This window comes from Balaenoptera borealis (genome assembly GCF_965194805.1).
Source record: "Balaenoptera borealis genome assembly, chromosome: 19".
NCBI classification, from domain to species: domain Eukaryota; kingdom Metazoa; phylum Chordata; class Mammalia; order Artiodactyla; family Balaenopteridae; genus Balaenoptera; species Balaenoptera borealis.
In genome coordinates this window covers 52,390,774-52,406,954 of record NC_138878.1, presented here as the reverse complement: position 1 = coordinate 52,406,954, position 16,181 = coordinate 52,390,774, and the positions used below count along the sequence as shown (strand labels likewise).

Sequence of the window (16,181 nt, the reverse complement as noted above, 5' to 3'; positions counted from 1 at the left end):
GGGAGGGAGGGAGAGCAGGGGAGGGGTCTACTCTGGGGTCTCGGGGATGAGAAGGGAAGGGGCAGCTGGGGGCGGTGGCGCTGAGGGAGGGAAGGGAAGCTTGAGGGGCTCTGAGAGAGAAGGCGGCCAGTGGGGCACTGGGGGTGGGGAAGGAGAGGAAGGGGGAAAATCTGGGGATGGGGGAGAGAGCTCCCCAGGTTCAGCTTTGTCCCCTCCCCCGTTTTGTCCCCACAGATGAGAAGACACAGACAGAACAGGGGGAAAAACCAAATGCACATTTATTAAGCTCAAGACATAGACTCTGAGGGTGCGGGGAACAGGGAGGTGCCGGGGAGTAGCACACAGGGATTGCGGGGGGCTGAGGGTGGACTCCGGGACCCCAGGAGCTGGAGACCTGAGTCCCTGGGTCTGGGATGCAGACGGGCTCTTTGGGGGGGTCGTAATTGCCAAGGCCTGGGGAGGTGCAGCGGCTCCAGCCTTGGAGTGGGTGGGACGGCTCATTCAGGGGAGCGCTCCCTGGGCAAGGCTGGGGTCCCCACCGCCTCCACCCGGTCCTCAGGCTCCCGCACTCAGGCAGGGACAGTAGTGGAGGTGCCCAGGGCTGGTCTACACGCCGCCACCTCCAGGGGCTGGGGTGAGAGGGAGTGAGAGAGAGAGAGAGAGAGCCAGGGAGCTTCAGTGGGCAGCAAGAGGGGTGGAAGCAGCCCCCCGCCACACACTGCCAGGGGCCCTTCATGGAAGTCAGATCTCCAGACTGTCACCCTAGAGCTAGCCCTGGGAAGTTGTCTTGCCTCCCTGCACCCTAATATCTGGTCCATAGAGGGACACCTTTGGGGCTTTTGTCCTGTCCCACAGGGCACTGTCTTGAGAGGAACACATCTGTGATGAGGCCGAAGATCCCTGGCCCAGCCTGGGCTTTTCTGGGGTGTCCCCCTGCCAGAAAAAGAGTCTCCATCCCTCTCCCATGCTCCCAACGTCCTCCTATACCCCCACTCCTTTCCAACACACCACCTCTGGAACATTTGGATACAAAAGGAATTCCCATGTCTCCCACCCACTTGGGCCCATCATTCAGCTGGAATGGGTCAGAATTCTGTACATACTCTTAGACTGTGGCCAGGTACCCAGGCCAACCGTACCCCCCCCCCATCATCCACAAAGTGACCCATTAATGTTCTTAAATCTCATTAAATAAATATGAAACTAAACACATGAAATTCCACATCAAATCCTCCAAATATGGAGTACCCCAAGGCCCATTTTTTTCGTTCTAAAAACTTTATAAGAGGCAGAGAGATTCCCATCTCTGATTTTTTAAAAGTCCCTGGAAAGGACACAGTTCCACTAAAAACAGGTCGAGATATTTTTACATAATTAAAATTAACACCCCCAAGGAGTCACAATCTTTCATCTACATGCTTATCCCCCCTCCTACATCCTACATCTATCCACCTGCACTCACTCTCCCCCTCCTCCCCCTCCCCCCTCCACCCCCTTCACCCCACCCCCTCCCACATTCCACCCTCCTCCTCCATTCTCCACCCTTTCTAACGACTCCTTCCCCCTCTTCCTCTCTCCCCTCCTGCACCCTTCACCTCCTCTTACACCCCCATCCTCTTCACTCTTTATCCTATACTTTCCATCTTTCCATCTTCATACTCCTCATATTCTCTCCTATATTCTCTCTTTTCCAATATCAATTTTTAAAACCTGTATTCTATATGTCTCTCCTTTTGTTTTTTGATACAATTATTCACAAGCTTTCCTTCCTTCCTTCCTTCTTCCCTTTTTCTCAGTCATTTCATCCTAGATCTTCCCAACTGAACAGTAAAGTCTGGAAAACATTCTATCTTCCTGCCTTCTCTAGTGCTCAACTCTGCCTTCATTCTGACTGCCAACATCCTTCTCCCATGTGGACCCCTCTCTCCACAGGCTGTGGCTTTCTCATCTGGGGAATTAGTTCATCCTTGCTTTTATGAGATTAGGTACTTGTTTCTGGGCAGTTTCAAGGACTCTTTAGGACATTTCACATCCTGCTAACTTCATGTTTTACCATGTTTGATCTGCAGGGTCTCAGCTCCATCGTTGGTGGCCCCATTCTTAGGGACATCCAGTGCAGTTTCCCCTCTGACTCCCCCGCCTGCCCCCACCCATCTTCCCAGAACCACACCCTTTCACACCCTCACCTGAGGAGGGAAGCTCCGATTTACAGGATTTGCATGTTGGGCTGTGGAAGCAAAGATGAGAGAGAAAAGTATAAAGAGGCTCAATTGCGCAGGCTTTCTGGGAAACACCTGGCAGGCCCTGGGGGCCCTTTTGTTTGGCAGCACCCCTGCGCCCCAGGCTGCTCCCACCCCTCCCCGTCTCTCCCCACTGCTGCCGGACCTCTCAGACCTGGAGTCCGCCTTCCTGCACTTCACCTTCTTGCCTGTTAGGATAGAGACAGAACAGAACAAGGAGAGAGGACATAAGGGTCTGGACAAAAGCCAGCAGGGGAACTGTAGGTGCCCGGGGCTTTGGAGCCCAGGAAGGGGTCACACTTACTGATGATGATGAGGATGCCCAGGAGGAACAATATGGTAGCCAGAGTCATGCCCACGGTCTGGACAGTATCGTAGTCTGGGGAAGATATTGGAGGACATCAAAGTGGGGGCAGCACCTCAGCTCCCCTGGAGCCTTGGCCTGGGTTCAAGGCTGCAGGCTCCTCCAGTGGGTCAACGTGAGGATCAAGTGCATGGCCTTGGGCATTGGGCGCTCCCCTTAACCTCTCCTCTTTACCCCTCTCTGGATTCTTTGGCCATAGATATAGATATGACCTTCCTCTACTGCGTATATATATATATATATATATATATGTATATTTTTCAGCAAACAACCTTCTCTGTGGTCTCTCTGTCACCCATCCCCCTACTCAACCCTCCAGCCATAGGGATCCTGTTAACACCTGAGTCTGATCAGGGTCTTCCTGAGTTCAGAGCACACCACTCCACCCCCTCCAACTTCCACTTCCACTGCATTGCAAGGAAAAGCCAAAGTCCTCCCCACAGCCCATGAGGCCCTCTACCATCTCATTCCTATCCCTTCTCAGACCTCATCCCACTCCACTCTCCTCCTCAATCCCCTACTCCAAGCACACCAGCCTCCCTGCAGTTCCTGGAGCCTATCAGGCATGGTCCTACCTCAGGGCTTTTGCACTTGCTGGGCCCTCTGCCTGAAAGCTCCTCCCCCAAATATCCCTCCCTTACCAACTTCTGGGCTTTATTCAAATGTTAGTGACACATTCTCTGGCTGTCTCATTTAGAATTTTCCATGCTCTCCTCAACATTTCCTAATCTCATTCTTTCTTTTATTTTCCTTCATAAGAATTATTCTTGTCTAGTATGCCGTAGTAAACATTTATCGAAATATTAATTTATAAAGCATCCACTCCGTACCAGCAGCAGCCCAGGCCCCTGCCCTCGGGGAGTTGTCATTCATATTGTGATAGACAAAAGAAAACCAAAAAACTCAGTCATGTGACCATGGCTAGATGTGGGTGTAGCCCCTCTTGCTGCGGAGTCAGGAGGGCCTCTCCTAGTAGACAGTCATTATTTGATCTGAGGCCTGAAGAAGAAAAAGGAGCTGTGTGGAGAGCTAGAGGAAGAGTATTCTGGCAGAGGGAACAGTAGGTGCAAAGACCCTGAGGCAGGAAAGAACTTGGCGTATGGAGAAGCAGTATGAGTGAGCAATGGGAGAGGGTAGGAGGGTATTTAGAGGGGGAACTGGGGTCAGTTCTGCTAGACCTGGAGTAATTTTTTGAGCTTCAGTGCTGTGGGGAAGATTTAATGATATCATCCGAGTAACTCTTTTCCACAGTCCTTATAGGTGGGAACCATTACTATTCTTTATTTACAGAAGGGCCCAGAGAGGTAAAGTTCCTTGCTCAAGGCCACACAGCTAGTGAGTGGATAAGCCAGGATTCAAATCCCGACAGCCTGGTGTCAGAGTTGTTTGCTTCTCTGACGACGCCAGTGCACCAGCCCAGAGTGCTGGTGAAGCCTGAAGAGGGTCCATAGAGGGTACCCCCTCCCCAAGTCTGACTCGACCCTCCATGAGCCCAGCTGATGTGAATTATATCCACATGGTCACGTGGTCAGTGGGCCAGCACGTAGCATGTAGCCATAGCTGAAGCCACTTCAGCAGTGACCCATGGAGATCTACAGCCACCCCTCCATCCAGCCCCAGGGTACCCTCATCACAGAATCTGCCACTCACCGTAGTAAAATGGGTCAGGTTCCTGAGGAACTGTGGCAAGAAGGCAGAGAAAGAGAGAGAGGGGAAAAAAATTTCAGCAATGAGCTTCTTAACATTTTTGAGGATCCTGATGGGGCCACTGGTCCAGTGGTTTCTGTGTAGGAATCAGATAATGAGACCTCTTGCTCTGGATGATGTTGCCTCATGGCCAGACACAAAGCTTAAAGAGAGGAGCATAGGCTGGATTCCAGCCCCCACTCATTCCATTGGTTGATACCTTCCCTTGTACAGTGCACAACCTACCTAACCATACATGGCGGTCCTGGTCCTAGCCCCCTGTAGAAGTCTAATGCAAGCATGGACTCATTTCCTGAAATACACATAGATACTCCCATTTGCATACGATGCTGAGACTCCAACCCCACTGCTGAGTGGACTGCTGAGTGTATCGGCTTCCCCTGAACACTCCCTGAAACTTCTCAGCCATCTGAGAGCTCCAAAAGGCAGACACTGTGGCTACTGCTCTCATCCACTTGCTCCTGCCACCAAATCCAGCAGAGCACAGCTGTCCAAAATTTTATATTATATTATATTTATTATATTATATCATACTATATTATATATATCCTATATTACTTATTTCTCAGACATCAATTTAAAGATTCAAAATTGACTCTGTAATAACTTTCCCAGTGTGTGTGTATATGCACACATATGTATGTAGCTGTACCACATAAAACATACTCAACCATTGGAAGACTCACTCTGATTTCATAAATGTTAACAGGTGGATAAAACTTGTGTGTGTCTGTGTGTCTGTGGATTTACTTTTCCCCAACTCCCACCTCCCTGTCTCAAACTCTATTCCCCTTCAGGAGAGCTCAGAACATCCTTCTCATTCAAGAAACCCATCCTGATGCTTCCCTAATTCCTCTGACAGCTTTTAGTACACTCTGCCTTGATTAGAGCACAATTCTGCAAAACATGCACCACTAGGGGAGCGGGGGTGGGGGTGGGCTATCAGGAGTGCCAGGGCGATGCCAGATGTTGTCATTAATGTTCTTCCCCTATCCAGGCTCAGGAAGGATGGCTACCTTGAGGTTGGGAAGGGGGACAGATGACTAATTCAGGCCAATGAACTGTAAGTCCAGTCTGCAGCATTTAAGTGCCCACGCAAGAGCTCTCTTTTGCCTTTGGCCTGGTGATATGAATGTTCAAGATCGTGGCTTCTCCAGTTTTCTTTGGTGAGTAGAGACCCCCCAGTTGACCTGTGGTGGCCGTATAGTCTAAATGAGAAATCTACCTTCATTGTGAGAAGCCACTGAGATTTTTGGTACTATTTGTCACCACAGCATACTCTAGTTTAAACTGACTCATGCAGGTGGCGCCCAGGCAAGACCCTGATTAGCACTGATTCACAGTGTGTAAGTTCACCCTTCTCAGTTCCCTGTCCAATCTTCAAAGAGCAAGTCTTAAATAGGAGCTGATGTGACTCTACACCTTCCAACCCTTGTTAATCTCCCAAGATAAAACAGGCCTTGGGTTCAGGGCCTTCAGCAGGCAACAATACCTAAATAGATTGTTATGACGTTATTGGCTTTTCTCCTTTATTTATCTAAGCGGCATTTGATGGCACTGAGTCCATGCCAGGCTCTCTTCTAAGCACTTTACAGATATTAACACACTTAATCTTCACAGCAGCTCTCTGATATAGGCGCTATCTTCATTCTCATTCCACAAAAGAGGAACACTGAGGCTCAGAAAAGTGAAGTCACTTGTTTAAGATCATTTTAATACTTGCCTTCAATGTAAGACCAAAAAAAAAAAAGATCCTGATTTTCCATTGTGGTGGCAGTATAAAATAAAGCTAACAAAGTTTTTTAAAAGTTAATTCTTTGGAGGGAAAATGTTAAATAAATATCATTGTGGGGAACATTTGGACAGGGCAAAAATCATGAAGGTGGTATTCATAAGCATCAAGATGGGGAAACATTATTTTAGAGTCATCTGTGCTCTGTCTTAGCTCCCCCACCAGATGGAGAGTAAATTTATTTGATTCATCTCTACTGTTAATCCTGGCATTTATAAAGTTTTTCAAAGAAGTTTTCTAGAATGAATGAATGAATGGATGAATGAATGAATGAGCTCCTGCTAGGCTGCAGGGAGACTGCATCAGAAGTGGAGCAGTTGAATTATCCTGCTTTTGTCTCCTGTGTTTCCACACATCCTGCCTCCCCAAACCATCAGAGAAGCCCAGTGGGTGAGCGCCTGCCCCAGAATCCTCTTTGGTTCCTCCCTGGGTGCTCCTTGCTCCATGCAGAAGTTCCTCTTCTGGTCTCTGCTGCCCCAGCAATCTGGGTCCTCAGGACGAGGCTGAGCTAAGGGTGGAGTCAGGAGGCAGGAGAAGGAATGTGCACCACTCTTGGCCAGTTGCCAAGGAGACATCAGGAAGGAGGTGGTTACTATGGCAACTGGGGCATCTTGAGAGGTGAAGAGAGGTGATGGGTCTGGGTACCCCAGGCTGGATAGGGTCCTGTGTGGGACTTGGGGGTTGGGTTTCTAACTCTGGGGCCAACCTTGACTGCCTCTGCTCCCTTTGTACCTCCTATTGTTGCCTCTGCAGGACTGGCTTCTGGCCAAGCGGAGGGTCCTTCTTAGGGATAGGGACCCAGGCCCAGCTGTGCTCCTGCATCTTCTTTCTGTTTGTCCCCAACACACCCTCCTGCTCTCTGATGGGGTGGGGGATGGGGGGATGCGGGAGCCATCCCCCGCCCCCAAACAATCTATTCATTAATTAATTAATTTCATTAAGTGGTTTGCAACAGGCAACATGCACTTCCTCCCCCGGGGTTTCCCAAGACCTGTGGTCCCCTCTCCTGCTGTGACTGGAGAAAGGGTGTGGGGAGGCAGGGGCATCTGTCCTCCCACCTCTGCCCGTCTGCTGCCATCGATCCTGCTAACCACCATCTCCGCGAAAGGAAGCACTAGGCTCCCTCCAGGCTTGCTGCCTCAGCCCTGCCCCCTCTCCCTAGGGTGGCTTCCAGCCTCTGCAGCCGCCCCCCCACCCCCACCCCCCGCCCTGCTTCAAATTCTGCAGATATGGCTCAGTGCAGCAGCCCCCACCTGCCGGGAAAGCGGGCAGGGAAGGAGAGATCAGAGTGCAATTGGGGTTCCCTTCACTTGCCAGAGGTTCCTCAGCACCGCTGGCCTCTCCCCTGGCCCTGCTCTCAGCGCTGGGGACCCTCCCTCCCCCACCTCTCCCCCACCATGGAAGCATCCCTCCCCTTGCTCCTCTGCAGAAGTAGGCGCAAGAAAGGGGGCTGTTGGGGGGGGTGAGTATTTCGGGGGTGCCTAATTGGGCTAATGGTGTGAAATGTAAATCTCTGTGTGGGCGATGGAGGTGGGGAGGGCATCTGTGTGCACACCCAAGTGCACCTTTCGGACCAGACAACACCCCGAATGTGGGCTGGGAAGGAGGGTCCTGACACCCATCCCTGCCCATGGGGGCTCACTGCAGTGGTACGGGCCCCACCCTGTGCCAACCCCCCCTTCTCTTTTCCATTTCCCTCTCATGCTGTGGGTCCATCTCTCTCTCTCTCTCTCCCCCTCTGTGTCTTTACGCCTCCCTCTCCATAGTTGCCTCAGTCCCTCTATCTCTCAGTCTCTATCTCTTTCAGGCTCTCTGTCAGTCTCTTTCTATATTCCTTTCGGTCTCCCTCTCTCTTGCTCCCTCTGTCTCTCTCCGTCTCTCTCTCACTTCCTCCAGCTCCTATCTTTCCCTCTTTCTCCCTGCTTCCCACTGAACCTGCCTGTCAGAGATTTCAGGAAACACCCACCGTAGGTGCCAGCACTAGAAAAAAACAGGCATATGGACCCCCTCCCCTTACCCTCCGCAGAGACCCTGAAATCTGCGAGAACCTCCGTGGCTGCAGATCTACCCGCTCCCACCTTCGGAACCCATCTCTTCGAGGCCACTACCACCGCTGTGCTGGACCAGCCACCCGGTTGCTATAGCTACCGGTCCGAGCATCCTTTCTCCCGGGACTGCCGCTCTCCAACCACGGGTCCCGCACAGGAACGACACCACCGGGAGAGGGTGTCCAAGAGGCCTGGAGGGGTGCCAAGGGGTGCACTGCAGGGGCCTCCGCCCATGGTAGGAAGGGACATCTCCTTCCCCGTTCCCCTCCCCTTCCAGTACTGGAATCTCCCCAGATCCTCTCTCCTAAGCTCTAAGATCCCGGAGCCCCCCTGCGCCCTCTCCCCAGGCGACGCTCACCCTTTGTGGGGACCTGGGTCGGGGTCGCCATGCCAAGCCGGAGCAGGGGGCGGCTGGATGCCGAGGTGGTGAAGGAGCGGCTGCAGCAGCTGGAACCGGGACGGACTGTTGTCGGGGGGAGATGGGGGGAGCCCTGGTGTGGAGGGGGCCGTAGCCAATGGGGGCCCGGAGAGCCCGCCCCCGTCCCGGCCACCCCCGCCCCCGCCCCCGCCCACTGCCGACGTCCCCGCCCTTTCCCCAAGGGTGGGGGCGCCCTCTGCCGGGGCCAAGGGGGCGCCCAGGCTTTCCGCGCGAAGGGACTGACAGATCCACACCGCTCTGTCAAGACAGAAAAGCACGTTTTATTGGAAATCTGAGCGGCAGAGAGGAGTCTGTGGGGGCAGGGCTGGGGAAGAGGACAGTCCAGATGGAGGTGGGCGCGCGGAAGGTGGGTGGGAGGCGTCAGGTGCCAGGGGAATTCTGTGTGGGTGAAAAGGGTAAGAGGCAGGAGAGCCCTCCAAGCCCCCTATCCCAGCCCTTCGCCCCCTCCTCCTCCCCCCTCCCTCCTCCAGCCTAGTCAGAGCTGCAGGACCTGGCTGGGTTCCATCGCACCAGGTGTCTCTACCGCCTGCGGGTGGACAGACCTAAGGGGGAACACATAGAGTTCGGGTAGCAGGAGGGGCACCCCAGCTCCTCTGGAAGGTGGGAGCACAGCAGGGCAACTCCCCGACCTCGGGCTTCAGATCAAGCCCCCAGCTCCACGCGCCCACGGAGGACCAGGAAAGGGGTTCTTGGAAGCAGCCCGCATCCCCAAACACCCGAAGTCTCCCCAAACTCACGGCGGATTGAGCTGCGGAAAGTTCCCTCCTCTTCATCAGGTTCCCCAGTCCTGAGAAAGGAGATGCAGAAGGAATTGGGGATGGAAAAGGAGAGAGGCAGCTACACCCGGGAAACCCCAGTGCAGCCCCCATTTCACAGACTTGTGTTCTGAGACCCAGAGATGGGCGAGGAGCAGGTTCCGGGCCGCCAGAGAATCCAGTGCACCCAGGAGCAGTTTAAGTGTTTGGCGGGAGGCGCTCCAAGCCGGTAACAGCGAGTACCTCCCGGAGTGCTGGAGAAGGAACTAGAATTTGGAAGAGGAGGTAGAGCCAAAGCGACTTGAGGGCAGATTGCCTGGAGACGGCCTAGGTTAGAAACCCAGAGCTTTCATCTTGCAGCTGAGCGATCTGGGGCGTGTGACCACCTTCCTGTGCCTCGGTTTCCTCATCTGTAAAATGAGGTTAATAACAGCACCTACCTTATAGATATGGTGTGAGGGGTAAATAACACATAATGAAACAGCATCCTGCACGTGGGACACACCCAATAAATACTACCTTTATTTATAATAACATCTACAAGTATCTTAATACCGACAAGGTGTTCATACATCGCCTGGGCTTTACATTTTTATTTAAGGATGAATCAAAGAGCTAGAAACAGGACTCTGAGCTAAACTGGGCCGCCAAGTGAGGTGATCTCATTTCGCCGCGGCTCTTTCTTTCACAGCACTTATCGTGCTTCGTGATTTTATATTTGTGGGTCTGTTGGAGCCCATCGCCACCGCCCCCACTGGGCTGGAAGCTCAGCCAGGCAGGGAGGGCAGTTAATTCCTGGCTTGGTCCCAAGGCCTGGCTTGGGGCTGGGCACGTAGTAGGTGCTTGATACATATTTGCCGAGGCGTCTCTCTGGCTCTGGATTGAGTGGACTTCCGGCCTCACCCCCAATGCTCCTTCAGAGCGGGAGTAGATGAGTGAGGGCCCAGACAGGCTTCTTACCTCTGCTGCTGGTTGAATTTGCACCGGCATCTTCTGCCTGTGGGTGGGGGCGTGGGGAGGAGTGCGCTGAGATTCCGCTCTATGCGGCACAGCGAGCCAGAGCTCGCGCTCGCCAGGGCTGGAGCGGCGGGGGGATAAGGGTGGGGCAGGAACAGGGGGGTGCTGGGCCTGCAGTAGAGACGCGGCGGGCCCGAGGGGGGAGTAGAAGGGGCAGGGCGGAGCCTAGGGCTGGGAAAGGGGAGGGGCAGAAACAGGGGCGGGGCCGAGGGCGGGAACGTAAACGGGGTGGGCCCGGGGGCGGTGATAGAAACGGGGGCAGGTCCGAGGGCGGAGTAGAAGGGACGTGGCCTAGGGCTGCGATAAGGGAGGGGCATAAACAGGGGCGGAGCCGAGGGCGGGGCCGGGGACAGAAATAAGGGCGGGGCCAAGGGCTCGGATAGGGGCGGGGTTGGAAGCGGAGCGGGGACTGGACGGGGTTGGGGCAGACACCCGCAGATTCGCGGCTGGAGTCAGGGTAGGGGTACTCACTCAAGATGATGAGTATGCCCAGGATGAAAAGGATCCCGGCGATGATGAGGCCTCCGATCCGCAGGGATTGGTAGTCTGTGGGCAGCAAGGAGGAGCGTGAATGCAGGGAGGGGAGGAGGAAGGATAGTAGAGGGGCAGAATGGGAAGGAAGGGGCAAGGAGGAAGGATGGGGAAGAGGAAAGGAGATCAATGAGAGGAGGACAGAGAGATGTGGGAGAAGGGGGATCAGGGAGAAGAGAGGATGTAAAGAAAAGGGAGGGGAGGAGGTGGGCAAGGCAAGGAGGAGGGAGGAAACAAGGGAGCAGTGAAGGATGATGGAGAGGATCAGGGAGAGGAGAAAGGCAGGTGGCAGCAGAGGATGAGCTATAAGATACTAAGAGGTAAAAGGAGAAAGAATCAGAGATACAGAGAGGGATGAAATAGACAGAGACCAACAGAGAGACAGAGACAGAGGGAGATCAAGACAGAAAGAGTTGGAGAGCCAGATCAAGAGAAAGAGAGAGAATGAGAATGACAGAGACATAAAACACTGAGAGTCTAGAGATAGATGGAGACAGAAACAGAGAGAGGTGGGGGGAGGGGAGGAATGAGGAGAGGACAGACTAACCCAGCCCAGCACCCCCCTAACTCCCAAAGAAAGGTGCCCCTCCCTCCCTCACCATAGGTGAATGGGTCGTGTTCCTGTGGCGCTTCTGGAAAGAGAGAAAGATATCAGGGTCGCATGCTTCCTGGGATCCTGGACAAGGAGGGGCATAACGAGACCCTTTGGGGGTTTTACATTCCTGGGCCGAGAGTCTGGGGACTGTTGGACCCTGAGCAGGCTGCCTACCCTCTCCGGGTCTTAGCTGCCCTGCTGCACTGTCCTGGGTGGGGCAGCACCTAACTGCCTCAGCTCTCCGTCTCATTACAGGTTGTCTCTGATTCCGTCATTCACAGGCCTCCATCCCGCCCTCCACCTTTGCCTGACCTGGGGCATCCTCTCCCCTCCCCCAGATACCAGCCTGTGACTGGACCCCACATGAGACCCCAATTTCCTGGTGCCTCAACTGACTCAGTTCAGATTGGAGTCTCCAACTTGGTTCTCTTGCAGGGTTTCCCCTACCCTTGCCACCCTTGGGGCTGAAGTGGGTAGTGGGGCTGCCTTCCCCGGACTCACCTGCGTTGACCATGGCGAGGAGACCCACACAAAGAACCAAGATGTGGCTGAGAGATGCCATTGTCCTGGGGGACACCAAGGGTCAGGAAATCTGTACCCTCGTTCCCCCACCTTTGGGGCCTGAACTCTCTTCAGGGGACTGTCTCTGTTAAGTCAGAGACAGTCCAGGGAGTTAATTTCAAAAGCGTCCATCATCCAGCTTGGTCACCCTGAGAAACAGAGGCACCCTCCTGCTTCACCGGGACACAGCATCACCAAAACAACCCACACGGTGGGGGTCACAGAGCAGCAAGGACAGGGGTGAGACACACACAGTCCACAGGGACCTCCCGCAGGCCAGGGCCGTCCCCACAGCAGGCCGCAGATTCCCCACGCCTACCCTGGCGGGGGAGAGCAGGACGCCTCGCCCCACCCAGGTGGAGAGACAGACACACTGCCAGGGATGAGACAGCCCGGACCTGCCCAAGGGCCCACCTGCCCGCACACCACGGCCTCGCCGTGTCCGTAATATCCCAGCTCTCCTGCCCTCAGCCGCTGGCCCGCTCTCTGCCTGACCCTGGGTATAAATATCTCCCACTTCACCCTGGAGGAATTTGCCTCGCACAGGCCACCATGGCAACAGCCTTCCTCCCCCCCCTTGGGGGTCATGCACAACCCTGCCCGGGTGAGGCTGGGCTGCCACATTGCCATGGGCTGCCCCCGTGGGAAAGGCCACACCTTCTCCTCTCCTGAAAGAGATGAGAATAGGGAAAACGTCCCCTTTGCCTGCCTCTGGGTGACATCTTTCATGAACGGACAACGCCAGGCGAGTGACATGAGGCCCAGGCCAGCCGGGCTGAGAGATAGAAGACAGATGCCAGGGGCAGGAACGCACGCACACATGCACACACGCGCACACACACACACACACACAGTGGGGCTGGAATGGAGACAATGCCCACTCCCCAAACTTCTGGTTGGAGCAGGACATGGGGTGGAGACCCAGGCACACGTTACTCCTCATCTGGGCCTCCTGCACCCCCAAACAATGACACAACCCAACCTACACCCTACACACGTGAGTGTCCAAAACCCACACCCAGCCAGGGTGCACGTGCCACGGCAGGAGCAGGGAGGAGTTGCACCCACACTCCCACCCCTGGGAGAACCCCAACGTCCCAACCACACTCTCTTCCTCTTGGGTCTGGCCTGCCTGGGAAGCCACTCCTGTTCCCAAAATAGGCGGCCCAGCCAGGCCAGGGGTGAGGCCTGGAGGGGAGGGGCAGGGGACGCTCACCCCAGTCAGGCTGTCCCCTGCCGAAAGAAGGCCCCAAGCGTCCGGCTGTGCCCTGGGGCCGAGCACTTTGGACCCCCTGGCCCAGAGCTGGCCGCGCTGCCCTCAGCGGTCTCCCCTCCCCGCCCAACCCCACCCCTACCCTCCGCAACCGGCAGCTGTAACTGGAGCCGGGCTGGAGGGGGGCCAGGGGGCGGCCCCCAGCCCAGACCGCCCTGGCCCGCTAGGTTAACTCTCTCAGCTCAGAGGGAGGAATCATAGGCAGCCAGCCGTGGGGAAAGCTGGGGAGAGGAGGTGCCGGCAGGGAGGACTGTATTACAGGCGCACAAACACACACACACATACGCTCACACGTGAGCCTCGGGCACACTTCAGAGGGCTTCTGAGCTGGGGGGGCAGGGTGGGTGTCAATGATTTTCCACGCTGCTCCCTGGGAATTGGGCCCAGCCTGGGCTTAAGGTCACCTGGCCTGAGCGCCTAGGAGTCCACTGACCCCTGACCCCAGGGTCCTGCGGGGCCCTCGTCAGCACCACAGGGTTGTTTGGAGGGCATTTCAGCGTGTATGTAGGTTGTCTTCTACTGACTGTGAGGTCCCCCAGGGGTACACACCACACCACACCACACACACATACACACAGAAACCCAAAGACCTGGATAAACAGGCACAAAACAAGACAAATACATGCATGTACATACATACAAATTCAGAATAACACATCCATAGAGAAACCCAAAGACACTCACCAGCACTCCTTACACCAGTCACAAAACACTAAGACAAACACATTTGTATACACACAAAACACACACGTGTTCATTGAGATGGATGCCCGTATAGAGGCACAAAGACACAACCACACAACTGTGCACTCTTACAAATGGTCACAAAGATACACACTCTTGCGAGGACAATACTGACAAATGTCTGTACAGAAACACACCAACACATGCACACTAAACATAAATACATTCAAAGGCACCGCCACAGCCAGCACTCCTACACAATCTCAGTCATGTGAAGGCACACAAACTGTGTACATTTGTACACAGACACACACACACACATTTATGTGGGCTCATGGAGAAGCAGAAACACTGTCAAGGACACAGGCATACAACCAACCATGCTGTGGTTTCATAACCATAAAAACACACACACACACACACACATGCATCCTCATGCACCAGCAAACAGGCACACAGCTGGTCATACAGTCACAGACATACAGGCCTATGCTCTGTGTTCACACACTTGGAGACACCACCAAATGTGCGCTGATGTGTTTAGCCCAGAACCTCCCCGTCCCTGAGCTCATGTGACCCCTAAAACCCCCTGCAGGACAACACACCTGGCGTCCTCATGGGCGGGCCAGGTTACCAGGCACTGGTGACAGAGTAAAGGGGGATCAGCTCTGGGCTCTGCCATTCCTAGTTGTGAGAGCTCGAGCAGCCCAAGAGACCTCTCTGTGCCTTGGTTTCCCATCCTACAAAATGAAGAAATCACTAAGGTAATACGTATCACCCTGGGCCAGGCTCAGAGGTCTCTGAATCTGACATTGTCTTTTTTTTTTAATATTTATTTACTTATTTATTTGGTTGCGCTGGGTCTTAGTTGCAGCTCAAGAGCTCCTTAGTTGTGGCACGTGGGCTCCTTAGTTGTGGCATACGAACTCTTAGTTGCAGCATGCATATGGGATCTAGTTCCCTGACCAAGGGTTGAATCTGGGCCCCCTGCATTGGGAGCTCAGAGTCTTAAGCACTGTACCACCAGGGAAGTTCCCCTGACGTTGTCTTATCATTAACTCCATTTTAGATATCTGCAAACCAAGGTTTAGCAAAGTGGAGATAATTCTCCCAAGGTCCCTCTGGTGGTTAAGAACAGAAACTGCCCCCACCTGAAAGAGACCTGGGCCCAGATACCACACTCTGCAGGACACAGATCAAGAACAGGTAGACGAGCTCACACCCAGGCACAGGTGGCCCTGACACACACACGCACACACACGCACGCGAGCGCGCATGTGCACATGGTCTCAGAGGACCCCGGCAGCTTCAAAAGTCTCCCTCATGAGCCTCTGCCCCTTGTGGCCCTATACCCCAGAGTCACCAGCAGTCCCTGGTTAATGATAACCCTAATATTTATGTAGCCCTGGGGAGGGGTGACAGAGGGGCAAGGGGGGCCAGCAGGGAGGGGGGCACCTGGCTAGCTCTAGCCAGTGCTGGCCTCCCTCCCCTCACAGGGCCAGCTGCTCCAGAGTGGAGAGGCCCAGCCACTTTCGGGCTGGGTGATGGGTCAATGACTTAACCTCTCTGTGGCTCAGTTTCTCCTTCTGTAAAATGGAGATGATAATACTATTCAACTCAGAGGGAGGTCAGGATGATTATCTGAAATGATCCATGGAAAATATTGAGAACAAAGCCTGGCACACAGTAAGTGATCAAAAAAAAAAAAAAGAAAAGTAAGCTGTCACCATCATCATCCTTGTCATTCTTATCATAAACAGGAGGGAGAACCCTGCTGGGCTGAACACTCTGTGAGTATGGATTTAGGCCCATCTGTCTCCCCTTGGTGTCCCTGGCCCTAAGCTCTTTATCTATCTTTTTCAAAGACCCTGTAAAGAAGTTTATCATCCCTGCTTTAAGGCTGAGGTAACAGAGACCTGAAGGGCCTTGCTCAAATCACAGAGATGTTCAGGTGCAGGGCAAGCACTTGGGTCCAGAATCCACCCCAAGCTGTGAGGTGCCCACGCTGCTCTGAACACTCTCTATCCTCTCGGATAGAAGAGGAATTCTCTACACATCTGAGAAGTGGGTGACACGATTGCCCCATTTGACAGATGGGCAAACTGAGGATCAGGGACCCAGATCTGAGTGACCTCATCTGGTGTCAGGGGGGGTCACTTTTAATACTTTTAAAAA

General features: G+C 54.1%; 2 protein-coding genes across 5 annotated transcripts; both read right to left on the bottom strand.

The window, feature by feature from the left end:
• Positions 1-260: 260 nt before the first annotated feature.
• Positions 261-8,713, bottom strand: FXYD7 (FXYD domain containing ion transport regulator 7). Of its 3 annotated transcripts, none has more exons than XM_082369466.1 (6): positions 8,510-8,713; positions 4,255-4,284; positions 2,545-2,619; positions 2,386-2,428; positions 2,187-2,227; positions 261-629 (listed from the first exon to the last, which is right to left on the bottom strand). In XM_082369466.1, exons 1-6 carry the CDS (start codon positions 8,538-8,540, stop codon positions 607-609), a joined length of 243 nt encoding a protein of 80 aa, XP_082225592.1. In that variant the 5' UTR covers positions 8,541-8,713; the 3' UTR covers positions 261-606. The 3 variants fall into 3 exon arrangements, with proteins under 3 accessions (XP_082225592.1, XP_082225593.1, XP_082225594.1); XM_082369467.1 differs by having other exon boundaries at positions 2,395-2,428; XM_082369468.1 differs by lacking the exon at positions 4,255-4,284.
• Positions 8,714-8,830: 117 nt separating this feature from the next.
• FXYD1 (FXYD domain containing ion transport regulator 1) lies at positions 8,831-13,398 on the bottom strand. 2 transcript variants are annotated; one of them, XM_082369464.1, is made up of 7 exons: positions 13,266-13,398; positions 11,990-12,054; positions 11,493-11,525; positions 10,834-10,908; positions 10,306-10,342; positions 9,328-9,377; positions 8,831-9,132 (listed from the first exon to the last, which is right to left on the bottom strand). In XM_082369464.1, the coding sequence occupies exons 2-7, from the start codon at positions 12,048-12,050 to the stop codon at positions 9,110-9,112; spliced, it is 279 nt and encodes a 92-aa protein (XP_082225590.1). In that variant the 5' UTR covers positions 12,051-12,054; positions 13,266-13,398; the 3' UTR covers positions 8,831-9,109. The 2 variants fall into 2 exon arrangements, with proteins under 2 accessions (XP_082225590.1, XP_082225591.1); XM_082369465.1 differs by lacking the exon at positions 13,266-13,398 and adding an exon at positions 12,464-12,553.
• Positions 13,399-16,181: the final 2,783 nt, after the last annotated feature.